Source organism: Falco punctatus (assembly GCF_963210335.1).
Source record: "Falco punctatus genome assembly, chromosome: 12".
In the NCBI taxonomy this organism is placed as follows: domain Eukaryota; kingdom Metazoa; phylum Chordata; class Aves; order Falconiformes; family Falconidae; genus Falco; species Falco punctatus.
In genome coordinates this window covers 19,542,590-19,559,748 of record NC_137592.1, presented here as the reverse complement: position 1 = coordinate 19,559,748, position 17,159 = coordinate 19,542,590, and the positions used below count along the sequence as shown (strand labels likewise).

General features: G+C 37.4%; 2 protein-coding genes across 3 annotated transcripts in view; one reads left to right on the top strand and one right to left on the bottom strand.

Annotated features, from left to right (window-relative positions):
- The first annotated feature begins 2,900 nt into the window (after window positions 1-2,900).
- DYNC2LI1 (dynein cytoplasmic 2 light intermediate chain 1) overlaps window positions 2,901-17,159 on the top strand; it is a 56,110-nt gene continuing 41,851 nt past the window's right edge. Inside the window, exons 1-12 of the mRNA XM_080408621.1 lie at window positions 2,901-3,037; window positions 3,763-3,880; window positions 4,400-4,434; window positions 4,830-4,899; window positions 5,911-5,999; window positions 8,185-8,371; window positions 10,791-10,859; window positions 12,196-12,273; window positions 13,767-13,843; window positions 14,195-14,265; window positions 14,742-14,839; window positions 16,526-16,618. Of these exons, the coding sequence (XP_080264747.1) occupies window positions 3,024-3,037; window positions 3,763-3,880; window positions 4,400-4,434; window positions 4,830-4,899; window positions 5,911-5,999; window positions 8,185-8,371; window positions 10,791-10,859; window positions 12,196-12,273; window positions 13,767-13,843; window positions 14,195-14,265; window positions 14,742-14,839; window positions 16,526-16,618 (999 nt within the window). The 5' untranslated portion in view covers window positions 2,901-3,023. The remainder of the gene's footprint in view (window positions 3,038-3,762; window positions 3,881-4,399; window positions 4,435-4,829; window positions 4,900-5,910; window positions 6,000-8,184; window positions 8,372-10,790; window positions 10,860-12,195; window positions 12,274-13,766; window positions 13,844-14,194; window positions 14,266-14,741; window positions 14,840-16,525; window positions 16,619-17,159) is intronic.
- ABCG5 (ATP binding cassette subfamily G member 5) overlaps window positions 14,272-17,159 on the bottom strand; it is a 33,245-nt gene continuing 30,357 nt past the window's right edge. For both annotated transcript variants that reach the window (XR_013931506.1, XM_080408596.1), the window contains one exon: window positions 14,272-14,630. Coding sequence is in view for 1 of the 2 variants with exons in the window: in XM_080408596.1 (XP_080264722.1) it covers window positions 14,620-14,630 (11 nt within the window). In the remaining variant the exon portion in view is untranslated. The remainder of the gene's footprint in view (window positions 14,631-17,159) is intronic.

The window sequence follows — 17,159 nt, the reverse complement described above, 5'->3', positions numbered from 1 at the left end:
TCAGAGTGCCAGAAGCAATCCATGCATTAGTTTCTCTTTTTTTTGGCAGCACTTTCCAGACTTACTACTACTAGCTGTTCATTATGGGTCACTGTTAATTCCATATAGTCACATTACCAGAAATGCTGTTAATTTTTATGAAATAAATGCACTCAGAATCATAGTTATCATGACAACACAACGTTAAACACTGAAATTTCTTCCAGGATTTTGATTAGTGAGAGAGGTTTTCATAGTGATGGTAACCTCCTCAAGCAGACACTTGCCTTCAAGTTAAGTCAGCAAGGAAAGTCTCTTACGTATGCAAGTGAACTTAAAACCACAGCTATTCAAGTCTCAAGAGGGACTTCCTCCATGTTAATCTGGCTGCAGAGCTACTTAAAAGGATTCCACACAACAAAAACCGGCAAAGCTGAAATTTTCAGAGTCCAAGCAGATAATCTGTCCTGCCTTCCCCACCCAGCCTGAGCCTCATTAGTGATCAACAATTCAGTCTTCACCTTGAGTCATCCACCCCAAAACAATTCACACCATGCGACCTAATCCATGACTAAAGCCCCAGTAGAAACTAGACCTTTCTCACCTTCTGATCTTCAGCAGCAACGATACAGTGGAGCAGGTGAAGTGACCTCTGGGACTGATGCTGAAGAACTTCTCATGCTCAAGGCTTGCAGAGCCTAAGTTGTAAAAATATTCTTAGGGTGAGATTCATGTGTTAGCACATGCAAGGAGACTTTACCTTCTGTCATGAATTTCAGAACATCTTTTGTGCTTGCTTTGAGCTAGTGGTCAGTATCAACAATCAGTAAATGGCCACTTATTAAGTGAGTATTAACACTGAGCTTGATGATGACTGCAAGATCACTGTTAACTCTGTATAAACAAATCACATTGATTTAAATAATATTTTAAATGCAGCGCAAATTAATATATTACTTGAACTTCACTTCGTCTTGTCAATTTTTGTGCAGCAGTATTAGCAAGAAAATTGTTCATTTCTAAAACATGCAAGGCATTTACTTCTGTAGTACAGCAAGCACATGATAAAGCTTAGAGGTTTTAATACAAGCCACAAAATTAGTATTTTCTGTTGGTTTAGATTTAAATTTTACTTACATTTACATTTAAAACAGAGGCATCTATTTCCTGATAAAGGAAGGCTGGTAGGTATTTGGTGTTGGAGTTGTCAAAATAACAGTTTTTATAGGTTTTGGGTTTTTTTTCCTGAAGGAAAAAAGCCATCCTTGCATAAAGGAATGCATCACTTAAAGCTTTAGGTACAGCTTTAATAGTCCATACAGCTTACTGCAATCCATTAGTTTGAGTTAATTTTAACAAAGGTGATTAGTAACTCAGTAATAATGAATTCGGAAGAAGAAAAGCATCTTTTTACAGTTTCTTAGGGCCAAGGAAAAGAAACTGAGTAAGGTGAAACTTAAAATACTGAAAATTCGATTTCGTTTCCAGCTTGGACTTCAGTACTATTTACTAACTGTACAGCCTTATACTGTGCTTCCCAGCTCAGGTCTGTACTGCAGCACGTGCCAGTGAGTAAGTCACTATAAAAAATACTTCGCATTTTAGTCTTGCACTCCTAACTCCATAGTTAATATATGCCAACGTCACAGTGCCAGGAGCAATTCCTACCTTAGTTTTGGTTTCTTTGGCAGAGCAAGAGCAGCTTTGTCCAGGGTTTTTACCATCCCTAACTGCTGCTGATAAATCAGCACTGGCTTTGTATACCAAGATAACAGGAACTGTTGAAATGAAATTGATGAAAGAAATACACTTAGAAAGGCACCAGCATGACCTGCCACTGCACAACACTAAGTAAAGAAATTTCTTTCGGGCTTTTAATTACCAGGATCATGATATCTATAGGGGGTTAGCAAATGCTTTAAAGATCCATATAAAAACCTGGAAGTAAATAAAGATAGGCAAAAATAACCATATGAAGGCCTCTGGCACTGAAACTGAGTGATTAGGAAAGTTAAAATTGGAAAAACCTTTTCTTTAAAGAACAATTATTACTGAGAGTCTGTGGAAGGCTACATAAGCCTTCTCTGGGGAATGACAAAGGAATAGCTAAAATTAATTCAGAGTTAATCATTATGAATGAGGCCACTTTCCTGCTGTTGATCAAACAGATAAGAGGATTTTACTTAGATTTTTCCATCTTTAGTCTCTCAAAGTAGATGCAAAGCAGCTACTTGGCTACAGAAGGTCAGCTGTGATTGCTGTCCTGGATTTCATGTCACTTCGGACCTGTCCAGTTCACCTACATCCTATATCCCTTTCATACGCTGGGTCATCCCGGCGTTTTACCGCACCCTTTAAATCCCACTTTCTAACCCTAACATGGTATTTGGATTTATTTGGATTTACCAGTTGTGTGCACCAGTAACTACAAAATCGTTATTTTCTTATGCAGTAGTTCACTTTAGAGGGCAGGAACTACCACACAGCTACCTGGGGGGACCACGAGCTCACAGGGAGCCGATGCTTAAGGCTGAGGTAAAGCAAGGGCCTCCCGCCGTTTTGCGCCCTTTCCCCACGGCTCAAGTGTTTTGTCCCTTCACAACAAGGGCTACAGCCGAGGTCCCGCACGGACCCCGAGGCTCCGGCACGGCTCACGGGCGGCACGGCGGGGCACCACGTTCGACACCCGACCGACAGAGGCGGCTGCCGCTCCCGCGATCAACTCCGGGCGCTGGGGGCGGGCGGGACCCTGGGTGGAACCAGCGCGGCCCTTCACCCACCTCACGGGGCCTGCGGCTGAGCCCGCCACGGCGCGGGCAACCGGCAGAGAGGCCCTGCCCGCCGCGCTGCTGCCCGCCACAGCGGCGCCCGCTCGCCGCGCGCGGGGCCGGCCGACAGCGCCGCCGGGGGGCTGAGGCGAGCGCTGCGCCACCAGCGCCGGGCCGGAAGGCGCCCCCCACTTCCGCCCCGCGGAACTACACCTCCCAGCGTGCCCTGCGCGGTTCCCATGGCGATGGGGAGCCGGGCCCGGGCCCTGAGGAGCGATGCCCAAGGCCAGGTAACGGGGAGTCCTGCCTGGGTTCGACGGGGGTTCGCTTCTGCAGCCGTGCGGGGAAGGAACCGGCGGCCGGGGGGGACAGCCTGAAGGCAGAAGGGAGGCGTAAAAAGGCCTGTTTCGGCCTCTGCCCCCGAGAGCGAGCAGGGCCGGGGTTGGATGGGGGCATGCCGGCCCCTTGGCGCCAGCAGCCGGTGCTCCTGCGAGGGACCCCACGGAAAAGGGGGAGGCCTAACCCACCCCAGCGCCCCGCTGGTGGCCGTGCGGGAGCCTGAGGGAAAGGAGGCCTTCCCCGGGACACCGGGGGCAGGGCCTGAGCCCTCCCGCGCCCGCTGGCTCGTGACCGGCGCCTCCGGTGCCGCGGCCGGGAGCTCCCGGCTCAACAGGCTTCCAGCCTGACCCGCAAGGGGCGGTCAAAAGCCTTAATCGTTAGAAAACCTTTTAAAAGTGTTTTTACACGTACTCAAAACAAAGCCTGCCATCACACAGCTGGTATTTACTCAGCGCGTGCCACAAATGGATATGGGGGTTACCAGAGGCTTTTTACTTAACCTGGTATTATTAGAAGTACTTCCACAAGCAGAGGGCCTGTGGGCTGAAATAGTAATACTTATAAATAATAATAATAATTAACTGCAATACTGTTGATTTAACAGTTTAGATGTTTTAATGAATTATGGTCTGGACTCCACTGTTTGCTCTAATGACACTTTATTTTTTCCATCTAGTGATACTTTATGGGATCTTGCTATAGCTGAAGTAGAGAAGAGAGAAAACCCCGATGATGATGGCAAGCATGTGGGAGTTTGGGAAAAGTCAATATTATTTATGGGAAACAAAAATGGGGTAATGCTAAATAGTGTACAGTTCTGTGCTTTTTGAACATAGTTTGTGTCGGAAAATATCTGGTATTTTCATATATTAGGTTCACTTAATTCTTCTGAAGACAAAATATGTCATGTTCTCATTCTGAGGAGGGTGGGCATTCCACTGAGTACTCACTGGTATGGTACTCCATGTCTGAATTCCAACAGTGTAAAGACTTACTTTTCTGTATATTTATTTGTATTTTAAGCATTCTTTTTATCTCATCATCAAATACTTAATTCCAGTGGAAGCCAAACATTACATAAATGTATTAATAATGATAAAAACCTGATAAACAATTTAACAGAGTTGGCCAGGTTGATCACGAATGTCTAATTTTAAGCATACTGTTCCTATTACTGTATTTGTCATCTCTATTAGTGTATAATTATAATAATGGTAGTGTAATTTGATTCTGATGGAAGGCTGGCAGTTAAGTTTCCATAATAAGGCTTTAATGAGAGTACAGTACACTTCTTCTTTGGTTTTAATTTCCAGGGAAAGACCACTATTATACTGAGGTGTCTTGAGAGGTATGTGTTAACTTTTTAAAAGTAGTTTTCAGCTGTGAGTTAGAATTTTACATAAAGAGTTATATTGTGTGATAATTCATAATGCATGTATACAGATGTTGTATTCTGTGACTGGTTGATCGCTAATGGATAAAGTTATTTCCCCTCATTACTACCTGTCATCTGACCCTTTCAGTCCTTCTCCAGTACTGGAGAGCTTAAATGGCCATCTCTTCAGGTTGGTGCTGCTACTTCTCCTGTCTTCAGCAATGGGGACCTCTTGTCTTAAAAGTGTCCTCTCTGTACTGCTGTTTCTAAGCCAAATTCTGAACTGACTGATAAATCTAATTTAGTAACTGTAGAATTAACTTTATGTAGAGGATCTTGACAAAACAAAGTTATTTTTCCTTGCATAGGGAAGAGATTCCAAAGCCAACATTAGCCTTGGAATATACTTTTGGAAGAAAGGCAAGGAGACACAATACAGTGAGTATCCAGAAAGTATAGTTGACCATATCTCTCTCTATATATATACACATACACACACACAAGATATGTGGGGTTTTCTTTATGTATAAGAACCTTAGGGATTTTAGCCTATTTTTTGTGAAACATAAAGGGGTTTTTAATACAATTTTATTTAAATCAGCTAGCTTAATTTTGTATTTTAATCTATGTTTTTCCCTGTTACTGAAACACAGTAGATCAGAGAGCAAAGTACAACACAATCAGATTCATCTATAAAAACTACTTTGTTTTTTGTGTTTCAGTGTTTTTATTTTCCCATTGTAATATAGTATGCATGCCTTTAATTTTGTCTTTAAAATGCAAAATGAGTACAAACCAATGAAGATACTTTACAGCCAGTTTTGTGAGAGAAGCAGTCGTCCTAGAGGATGTTGAATCATAATTAAATTTTTGGGTTATGTGTCCATAGCACTAAATTTTGCACTGCAGATTATGTTAACAGAAATACTGAACCCATTCCCATCACAGCACAACACTGGCCAGCAGCAGTAACTATTGCTGCAGGTAATTGCTGCTTCTGTTACTAAAGCTGGAGGTGGAAAATCTGACTCTGAAAGATAAAAATCACTTAAAACTTTTCCCAGGGATGAAGTGCAAAGGTAGAGTTTCCTTACTTTTCCAGCTGTGAATTTCTCAAAAATCATTAGTCTTGAGCTGCAGTAAACAGAAAGAAAGGGAAGAGAATGTGGGTTTTTTAATGTTTATTATTCATCATGCTGTTTCCTGACTTTTTTACTTTACCATAGTCATTTATCAAGATAGTCATAGGCATGCCTGGAGTCCCTATAGAGCGTTGTATGGGGTTTCCTGAACATGGGGAGGTTTTTGTTTGGTTTTGTTTTTTGGAAAATACTAGTGAAACAGTATATGTTCTTGTTCTGAGTCACTTGCATGAAAAGCCAATTTATTAGATGATCTTCTCTTGGTGTTGCACAGAAGCACACGTTTCTAACATAACCTGTTCTACAGCCTAAAGATGTAGCTCATTTTTGGGAGCTAGGTGGTGGAACCTCGTTACTGGAACTGATTCGAATACCAATCACTAGCAACAACATAAGGTAAGGGGTTAATATTACAATTCCAAAGTTGATTTTGGCTTTCCTTCAAACATAAGTAAATCTCTAGACCTTTTATTGTAGAAAACTCTTTCAAAAATGTAAGATGAAACATTTACGATTTTTTCTAAAAATCATTGTAATACCACTGATACTTTGCTTTGACCTTCCTTTTCACGGTTCTCTCCTAATAAGCCAAGTTCTTAGCAATCTCCAACAAAAGAAAGCAATAACATGAAGGCAATAAGTTGGCCTTAAGTATATAGAACAAGAAATACAGAAAAAAAGAAGACATGGGCACTTTATGCTCAGTGAAAGAGTAGAAAAAGCAACTTGGAAACATACAAAAATAAAATCTTGCTCCCTACTTCTGTATGCAAAGTTAGATGCTTCCTCTATGAGGGGTAGTATTTTATGGTGAAAAACATGGCAAAAAATTGTGACAAGAAAAAAAATCTGGATTTTTGGGAAGTGAAGGGATCATCTGATGAGAAGAGCGTACAAGAGAGCTGATGTTTCTGAGAGGACCTAAAACTATTAAAATTATTAGAAGACGAAAGGACACAGGAATTTTGAGATAATTAAGAGAACATAGTGAGAAAAGTCCATAAAAGTGATGGAATAGCATAGGAAGAAAAAATGCCTGAAGAGCTGTATGAAGAAATGAGAAGGTGATAGGGGATGCGTTTTGCATTTTTTCTGCTTAGGGAAAATGAAGCTAAAAGTGGAAGGGGAGAAAAGGATCAAAAGATACATTTTGTGTTATGATGCATTGCTTTCTTTCTTTGGTAGTGAGCTTTAATTTCTGTGGGGCTGGGGGGGGGGGAAAGAAAAAGGAGGGATACAAATTTTACCATGTACCTTTGCTGCTGTTTTGGCTATTGAGATAATGCCATTAATTAGTAAGAGACTAAGAAGGAATGAAAAAAAAAAACACCACTTCAAAAGCATGTGAAGCTTTCAGCTTCTAGAAAGGGTTGGGGGGGGGGAGTGGAACTCAACTGTAATTTTTCAGCTGTTGTCTGAATGAACTAAACTGAGCTCCATCTCCATCAGTCTTTTCTTCCCTTTTTACTGATAAGGAATCTTCTGATGTAGATGTGCTTTGATGGGATAGCAACACTGCTCTGTAAGACCACTTCTGTTCATAAGGTGGTATTTCCACATGCTAGTCAAAAATTCTACCATTTCAATTTACGTGCTTTTCACTGGTTTTCTTATCTGTCTGTAGTCAAGCCATTTGCTTATTTAAAAGTTCCATGAACTATATCTAGTTTCACCAAGAGACTTTTCACCAGATTTATTCCCCACAGCATTTTAAAGTGAAATTGGACATTCACTTTGTTTTGTAGTCTTTATAATACCAGTCTGATCTGCAATCCCCTTTTTCAAGTCGGGATGGAATGTGAAAGAATGGTTTCACCCATTTAAATAGCTGTTCTTGCGATGTTCTTCTTTAGAGTTAGTTGCACTTTAATGCAGTTAGAGTGTTGGGAGGCAGGATTTTGGAAGGAGAGGAGTTTATATGTGAAACATTCTTTATCGTAATCCACCTTTAAAAGCCTTGTAACTGCCAAGTATGTCTTGAGTGCTCAGATTTCTTCCATTTATCTTTCCGAAGATTTTCTCATACACCCATTTGAGGTTCCAGGTAACTGGCACTGACCATGGCACAGAATATTGCCCTTAACCATTTTTTTCCATTTCATATTACAAAAGAATAGCTAAAGTATATAACTTTCTAATACATCAATGGTTAGGAAAGATCCTATCCATTTGCTAACATTGCTTCATCTGGTATTGTAGAGTTAACGAGATGGCAGGGATACATGATGGTAGAAGTGCCCAGTCATACAGGAAGGAGGAGCTAAATGGGTTCAGAATATTTGCATATTTTACTGCTTTGAAACAAAGTCTCCAGAAACAAAGCTTGATATATACAAGCTCCCCTGCAAATTTGTGATGGGAAGTTGCCAGAGTAATAGTTCTGAACAAGAGACAAAGGAAAGTTTTCTTCAGAGCTCAGAGTATCCTTAAAAGCCATCTTCCTTTGCTGAGACATTTAATTCAGTCTTAGCATTTGTATTTTCACATTTGTTGCTTTCAGCATTTGTACTACAGGTATGGTTGTTTATGAAAATATTGTCTCATGCACTAAAGATTTGATTAAATAATGCCTCTTTAATAGGTCATTTGCAGTAGTTCTTGTATTGGATTTGTCCAAACCTAGCGAACTCTGGACTACTATGGAGAAACTTCTGCAGGTCACCAGGAACCATGTGAACAAAATTTTAACCAAACTAGAAAAGACAAATCCTGAAGTAGCTACTGAAATTAAACAGAGGATGCAGAACAATCTGCAGAGGGATCACCCAGTAAGTTACTTCTAATATTTTCTCCAGATGTCACAGGCCTTTATACAGTTAAAGATAATGCTTTTGAAAATCATAAACAACTCTTTTAGATTTTTATGCATGACTGAAAATCCATTTGATGTAGATGAACCTGTTCACTGGAAAATTATAGCAATTTAATAAAAATTCAATAAGAGCAGAAACAAGGAAAGAAGGTTTCTTATATCTTTTTGTTAGATATCTAATGTGATTGTTATGGCATGTTACACCAATCAAAAGTTTTAGAGTAGCAGTTTGCTGTTCCCCCCCCTCATCTTTTTAAAATGAAGATGAAAACTAGAATGTACAAAAGTCATCTAGCAAGAGACTAGCTGAAGGTACAAATTTAAGCAAAGAATATAGTTATAACAGCCATCAACATGACTATATACTTTGCATTTATTTAAATGTCTATCACAAACTCAATACCTTTTGATAATCTGACAACTAATTAAATTATAAAGTTTCAGAAATGTTAACATCAGTCCTTTAAACATAATTGCTAACTAAATCTCTGGAAAAGCTAAACTAGATTATGCACAATAGAAATGAAAAGTCATTGTGCATTAAACCTCTGCAAGTGTTGTGTGTATATAATGCATAAATAAGTATTCAACTATTCAAAGAATTGGCCCATAAATCTAGTTACTGCTGCAGTACAGCAAATGCTTATATTGCTCAAAAATTTAAAGTAACTTAAAATTTATGAGAAAGCAACATGTGCAACACAGTATATTTAGAGTATAGGGTTTGACATCTGCTGGATGATGATTTTGTTTTTTACTTTTAGAGAAGGTAATTCACAAAAACTAAAAGCATACAAGCACACATGGCAATAAATCATGACCACAGTGTCAAGTTTACATATAGGGGCTTACGTACCAGAAAACTGCAAGCGTTTTTTAATAAGTAAAAAGAAAAAGGCCATTAATTTTAAGAAGACTTCTTATACTTGCCCTGTAGGGAACACAATTATACCTTCTAAACTAGAATTTCTATTCAGCCTTCATTATCAAAACCAGAAAGAATGCAAACAAAGCGTTGTATTACTCCTTGGTTCTCTTTTTACTTTCATCATTGTTCAAGAACAAATTATGTCAATTTTGTGGGAGAAAGTACTGTCTTTTATAGTCAATGACAGCTTACACAGATATTTATTTGCCTTTTTATAGCTAAACATGTTTGTATAACAAACAGGAATTGATGAGGTTCTTAGAAGTGTTTTTTTAAGTATTAGATATATTCCATTGGCCTGGATAAAGAATTATTTGCTGTGATGATAAAGCATATCAGTTGCAGACCTTGTTTACAAAGGCTGGATGCACCTAAAGTAGTCCACAGTCAAAAAAATAGTACCATACTCCAGAGATGCATAGGGTTCAGTATGCCAGTTTTAATGTTTTTGATGTTATCCCAAATTAATTTTTTCTTAGTTCAGAAACTAAAACTAATTATTTCAGTTCTGTATTCTGTACATGCAGTTTTAAGTTATGATAATTTTGCTTAAAGCTTATGTCTTGACGGTGTATGAGTGAAGCCATTATTTTTCCTCTCAAAGTAGAGGATTTGCAATATGTGCAGCGTCTTGCTAATATACTCTCATTCAACCTGTATGTGAAATAACCAGTTTTAGAAGGGAACAATTAGGTCAACCTCTGCTACAACACATCTCTTTTCCACTCTGCTGCAACCAAAGCAGCTTGACTAATTACGTGAACACATGGGGGGATTGTCTCATTTCATATGGACTACAGGAAAACCTTCCAGGTAACTTGAGAATTATTGTAATTAATTATTAAAACTTTTATCAGAAGTTAGCTATTTAACAGTTAACTACACCCCCAGTGCTGTTTTCGTCCATTGGTGTTGGTTTGCATTTTCTTGGTTGGTGGGTGACATTCCCTTTTTCTGCTGATACTGAACATTTGAAATTCATATTAAATGTTTTTTAAGAGTTTGGAAAATGTGATGTGGGGAGGACAAATGTGTGACATGAACTAATCATTCAGCTTAATTTTCTTGAGCTTCTGTCTGTATGACTTTGGATATGATGCAAGGAGAGGGAATGTGTCAAAAAGCCAGTTCTACTAATCCAATCTGGCAGTTGGTCTGTGAATATATGACTTTTTCCCTCACTTCCCATCTAATTTTGGAGCTGGAATATATGGTGTAAGAGCCCTTTTATGCCAGAGGGATTATTTCCTGACCATCTATGAAAAAAATGAGAAAATTGTAGAATATGGTATGGATATTGCATTGAAGTTTATTCACTTGATTTAAAGTTTTGAAAAAATAGAGGATGTCTGCTTTGAATTGATTTGAACCTCTTTTAGCTGTTTTAATGGTTGCAATCTTCTACAGTTTGTTTACATATCTTAACTGTTGGATTTCTGTTTAATAGGATTATGAGTTAGTTGACCCTTTTCCAATACCCTTGGTGATAATTGGAAGCAAATATGACATTTTTCATGTAAGTAATAAGTAATATTTTTTTTCATAACTAAAAGATTCTGTATACTAAAATCTTGGTACTATAATAGTAATCATTTGAACAAAGGTACAGCCAGTCAGCCTTCTACCACAAAAAAGTCTTTCCATACAACAGTGTTATGGAGGGCATGCTGTCATTCCTTCAGAAAACATTCCCAAACTGATGTACTTCAAAATTGTTGATACATACGTTGCTGCAGTGCAAAGAGGGAAATAAAAAAACATCATGTTGATGACTTTCTTTTACAATGAGAGAAATCCAGCTCCATGTGTCCCTTCTGGCAGCAGCTGCAAGTTTATGGCAGTGAAAGAGGGGCATCTCTCATGTCAGCTGGTCAGATTTTTTGGTAGTTGTGGCAGCATGAACAGTAAACGGTCATTTCAGTCTAGATTTTTTAAGTGCTTCTTAAGGTTTTAGTGACAAGTGAGTAATTGCATCTTTTATGGAGGAGAGGAAATAAATGTCATAGTACTTCTGGATTCTCTCCCAGAACGTTAACAATCCAAACAAATGCATACGCAATTTTGAAGCAGCACTTGACCATGAGAAACTGGAACAGAATACTTGATTTTTAGCTGCTGTATTGGCAGTCTGTGCTTCTCTGGATGACTACATAGTGCATTGGTACTTGGCTGACCCTCTAAGTTACTTAGTTCTTTATGAGTAAGATACTGTGTCTTCTTTCATACTGAGGCTTTATGCTGAGCCATGTCCTCTTCAAAAATCACGTAATAAGCACAGAATAACAGCCTAATTCCTTTGGGGTCTATGGATAGACTCCTGCAGGCTTCATTGCAGCCAGGTTTTCACCCATTTTATCTGAGGAGGGCCATCTGTATGATGTTATATTAAAGAAACATTGATGAAAAGATATTTTCGTGCACCTTTCAAATCTTGCAGGTATTAGAATTTACAGAGCATATACCTGAAGTCTACTGAAAGTTACAATATTGTAACAAAAAGAAAAAATCCTTATTATTCTAGTAGGCAGTATTTCTACTTGTAAAAATTTAAAACAAAATGAAACAAATTAATTGAAAATTGAATACGCATTCCCAATTAAGAAACTTCTTCTGGACTAACATATTGCCTGACCTGGGCTCCCTCTGTAAAAAAAGAAACAAAGGGAAATTGTGACATTTCTTTTCAGAGTAGGCTGTTACTGATTCTGTCTTAAGATATAATTATGCTGACAGCTGAAAGCGTCATGTATTGTAGCCTAAGAGCATTGCAGTTTATACAAAAAATGAAAAGTTCTAGCTGTAATATTTTGGGTTTTGTTTCTTATGCATATGTTCAATATCAACTTTTTCAGGAATTTGACTCTGAAATGAGGAAAATAATAAGCAAGACACTTCGATTTGTTTCGCATTATTATGGAGCATCATTAGTGGTGTGTATATTCACTTTCTAACGAAGGACAGAGAAGATGAGCAATATTTGTGTTATAAAACAATATTTTAAAGAATAGAAATTTAAAACTGTAGAGCAAATGGGATGCAATTGGTTTTAAAGTATCTTTCTTCATGATTTAATCTGTTGGGCAGGTTACAGGTATTGGGAGGGGATGGCTGGATATGTGTTGTGAACAAACCACGTAATTCCCAGTATCAGCAAAAACTAAATAAAAGTAGTTATGTTAGCCAACTGAGTTCCCAGATTGAGTTTACTGCTTGTCTGGCAAAATTTTTTTGGTACGAGGAAGGAGGGCAGGCACAAGTAATCACTGTAGATAGAGAACTGGCATTTTTGGTAGAAGTGTGATCTTAGGTCTAGTGACCTGGCTTCAGTAGGTTTAAAAACATAGATCCAAGGGCACATTTTCACAGCACTTGAAACATAACCAGATTACCACACTTACGGTGTTGAAGAATAAAAGCAGGGTTTTTTTTACAGTAATGAGTAGGAACTGCCAACCATGAGGACAATGCAGTATTTATGTGGGTATATAAACTGATTTTGAGTTTGGCAGATCATCTTTTGAGTAAAGGCAGAAACATGCATGTTCAGGTTCACAGTCCAAAAAAGCTGCCTCTTCAGTTTTCTACATCAGAAGATGGTTCTAATTATATCAACCATTGTTGTTTTTTATAAATAATATTTCATAATGGCTTATTTTGATTACAAAACTACTTATGTTTGCTTTCAGTTGTTATTACAGCATGTCCTTTTGCATCCATGTAACATTGTACAACTTTTGTACTTTGACGTGTGTATTCATCTTTTGTTAACTGAGAATACAACTGTTTTGCTTCATTTTTTTTTTTTAAAGAAAGTATTTAAGTGTTATTGTAATTAAAAACAAAAAAACTAGGAGCCTAAAACTCTTCGGCTGCTAAATCCTGATTCACATTAAAATGAGTGGGAGAAACTTCACACAGTAGGGAACTGACTTCTTTCTCAAAGACATGAATCTGTTAGGATACAAAAGCCCTTATACAGGAATGAGCATGCTCTTTGAGAAGATACTCTGGGAGCTGCTTTCTGGTAAATTTGTACCAGTTCTGCCACTGTCAAAGTGCTTTTACAATGTGTGAACAATTTTATAGTTATTCATTACATTTTCATGTGTTTATGGTATTCTGCATAATTTCTAATGTAGCTTAAAATCTTAATAACTCGTTAGTCTTGGGCAAAAGACTTGTGTCTCTTAATGTGCATACTTTAGAAGTTTCGAATCTATGTTAAAATTTATTCTTTAATCTTTATACTATTTTAAATTTAATCTTTCTTGATCTATACATTCAGTGACAAATACCTTCATATTTTGGAAAGTTCAGTGAACAGATACCAAATTTATGCCTGAAATCTTCTGTGTAGATGACATAATGTAATATTTGTATGATGGAAGATCATAATGTCTATTTTGTTTTCTGATTTGTTTAGTTTACCAGTAAATCTGAGGCTCTCCTGCTGAAAGCCCGTGTTCTTATTAATCACTTGGCATTTGGTTATGACAAAAGGTAACATAATTATTATCCAATTATTAAATGTCTTTCCCAGATGTAATAAAGTACTTAATAAAAAAACATTTTAATCGCCAAAAATATTTTTTTTCTAAAATACAATCTCTGAAAGATTCTTGTTGGTGGACTTTGACTCCTGTGCCTCAGCTGCCTATCTCTGCACAGGACAGTGATAAGTCCTTTGTTTTGATCCCAAAACTGATAGATTAGAAACATGGTCATCACTAGAACCAAGTAGATTTTTATTTACATATGTTTGTGTGCAAAACCCAGTAAGAATCACATTTTATCTGGAATAATGTAATTTTCCATTGATTGCTAAATGCAAATTTTCTTTTTTCTGTTTAGCAAGTCTGTATCAGTGGATCACAGGAAACCTCTATTTATACCAGCAGGCCTGGATTCGCTAAGCCAAATAGGTTAGCACGTTTCCTGTTCATTGTCTGTGTTGCTTAGTTGGTTTTGAAAACAAGAAAAAAATTTTAAGCAAATTAAAAATTTATAGCACATCAGTGTCAGTTTTAACAGATTATTGAAGGAAATGGCCTAGAAAGTTTAAAATTATGATTCAATATTTAAATTGTTGAGCACTTACTTATTTATTTATTTATTATTGAGAATTAGGTAGTTTTTGGAGTAGTCCCAATACTTTATTGAAATAAAATACTTTATTAAATTAAAGTACCAACAAGCTTAGATCTGAAAGAAAATGTAATATGCAATACCACTGAGTGCATTTCATGGTAGGAGATCAGTGCTTCTTCAAAGTTGTTTCAGCTTGTCTCTGTAGAAGATAAAATGCTAAATTAGATGGTTCATTATCCAAAATGATTTGATAATTTATGTTGTTATGACAACATACTTGTATCACTTTGCATTGTGCTGTAATCCTTAGGACCACCACCTGCCTCTGATAGTGATATTGGAAAGATGCGTGCAAACACACCTCTGGAACTGTGGAAAAAAGTGTTTGAGAAAACATTTCCTCCCAAGGTAGGTATTTACATGTCTGCTGTACAGCTTCTTTCACCATAGAATAGAAGTAATATCACTACTAATTTTTGTCTTTCAAATCCAGTGACTGGAATTTCAGTCTCACTTAGCAGTTCTGTTTCTTCCAACTGCTTAAATTCATGCAATTTAAAAATACAGATTTGTATGTGGTGGGGCTTTGATTCTTAGCTTCTACATCTTCAGTCACCTTTCTACATTTAGTAATAATGAAAATACTGATGTAATCCTCTGTTTTTTTCCAAAGTTATAACGTTGCATTTCAGTATATTGAGAGACAAGATGTACACAATGGAGTTGGAATTTTACAAGGTGACATATCCCCTAATACCTAAACCCATTGACTGTGGTGTTCCAAGAGGGAGTGTGTTAGAGTTCCTTGCAAAATCTGCCATTTTCCTATGGGAAGTGTTTGGACTTGCAAGGTAATTAGAATCCCTTGGCACCTATGTAGTGATAAATCTTGTACATATTTCAGAAGTTTCTGGTCCCAAGAGGCAAACCCCCAAATACTACTTTTCATTAAAAGTAATTGTGGCTGTTAGGAAATCAAAATTCTTTTCTATTTGACCTGGGCAAATACACACTGCTGCTGTCTCCTTGTGTAATAGACTGTATCGCAGTTCTTATCCCTGTTTATTTCCTGCCCTACGGCTTTCCTGGGCAGGCAAGGAAGTCAGTCAGGGCTATGGAACTGTGCCTCAAATTATGGTGTGCAAATGGGTTCTTCTAGTTTTCTGTCTATAAATCTCCATTCTTGGTGAGAAGGAGTTTGAATTCACTCTTTCCCACTCACCTGACTGCTACATATCAAAGCCTACAAATTATTTCAGGTGGTTTGTGACGAGAATAAATTATCACTAAGTTGCCATTCTCACTACAGTATGCCCCAACATGATGAAGACTCAACTGTACTTTTCGGAAACTATACAAACTGTTTATTTTTCATGTTATTTTTCCTTTATAGTGTTTTACAACACAATAAACAAACATTCCTCTGCCACCACCCACCCAATAACTCCTGAACTCCTCCCAAAATAGCTGGAGAAATTAATACATTTCTCATCTTGCAAGCTCTGTCAGTATTCTGAGGTATCAGTCTAATTACAGATTTAAAGATTTGCCAAGTAGATTCCCAGTCTTCTGTTTTGGTTCCAAAATATGCTTTAAACTTTAAAGCTCTTTTTATGCATTGAAATTTTCTTTTTCTGTCGCCTTGTCTAATAATAAATATAATTCTGCTTTATTTTATTCCATCATTTGTATGATTGCTGCCTTGCTACTTTCCATTTATTATGAGTGAGGAGAAATGACAGGAAAACATGGAAAAAAAACAGGCTTTAGTAAGAGCAACCTTAACTATGCCCAGATGTCATGGGCCAGAAAGGATATTTTCATTCTGAGAATAATAAACAACTACCAAATAAGAGTGTTTTCTTTCCTTTAAGCTCTAACTGTACTGTTACTTTCTCATTATTTTACCAATCTAACGTGGTTTTTTTAATATAATCTGTGTTCTGTAGCACAAAATTCTTCAATAAATGCAAGACTGTTAACACGTTTGTATTAAAAGCAAATACTTACATTAGCTCTACAGCATGGCATTTTCTTGTTAGAAGAACGGAAGATAAATTTTATTTTTTGGACTTTTGTCATTTCTTCTTTTAGAGTTCCTGTGATTTACAAGATACCAAGGACCCTGCGCAGGATTTACAATATGCTGAGTATGATGTTGATGTTATGAGAGCTCAGAAAAACCAGGTGTGTGGTAGTTCTCCAATTGCTGTTCTCAGTTAGGTATTCCAGAACCACCAGTATTGCTGAATTAATTGTAGTCCCTTTTTTGCCTTTAAGTAACTTCAACTTTAGTTTTCAGCGTAGCAGTTGCTTGGGTTTTTTTTCCATTGGTAGGCATTGAGCTGGTAGAGCATTGTTAGATCTCAAACTTTTGTCTCTGCAGTTTCTTTAGAAATTAATAATTCAGATTTTCCTCTAACTCTCTTCCAGAATTGTTTCACTAAAATAATACTGAGGCAAAGCTGTGACGCTTTCTTGGCAGTAATTTCTTCATTTCTGTACCTTGTGCTCTCATTCGGGTGTTGACTGGCAGAAAGTCTAGGAAGCAGTAGCAAGGTTTGGGGTGGGGGCTGTTTACTTTTTAATTTTTGTCTTTCTGTTTCAAAACTTTTTATTTAAAGTGGAAAGGTACTGAGATAATAACGTTTCTGACTCAAGTTTGCAGGCTATGTACATTTTAGCTGAAACAGAGTGAACAGAATTGTTCTACATAGTGATACTTAGT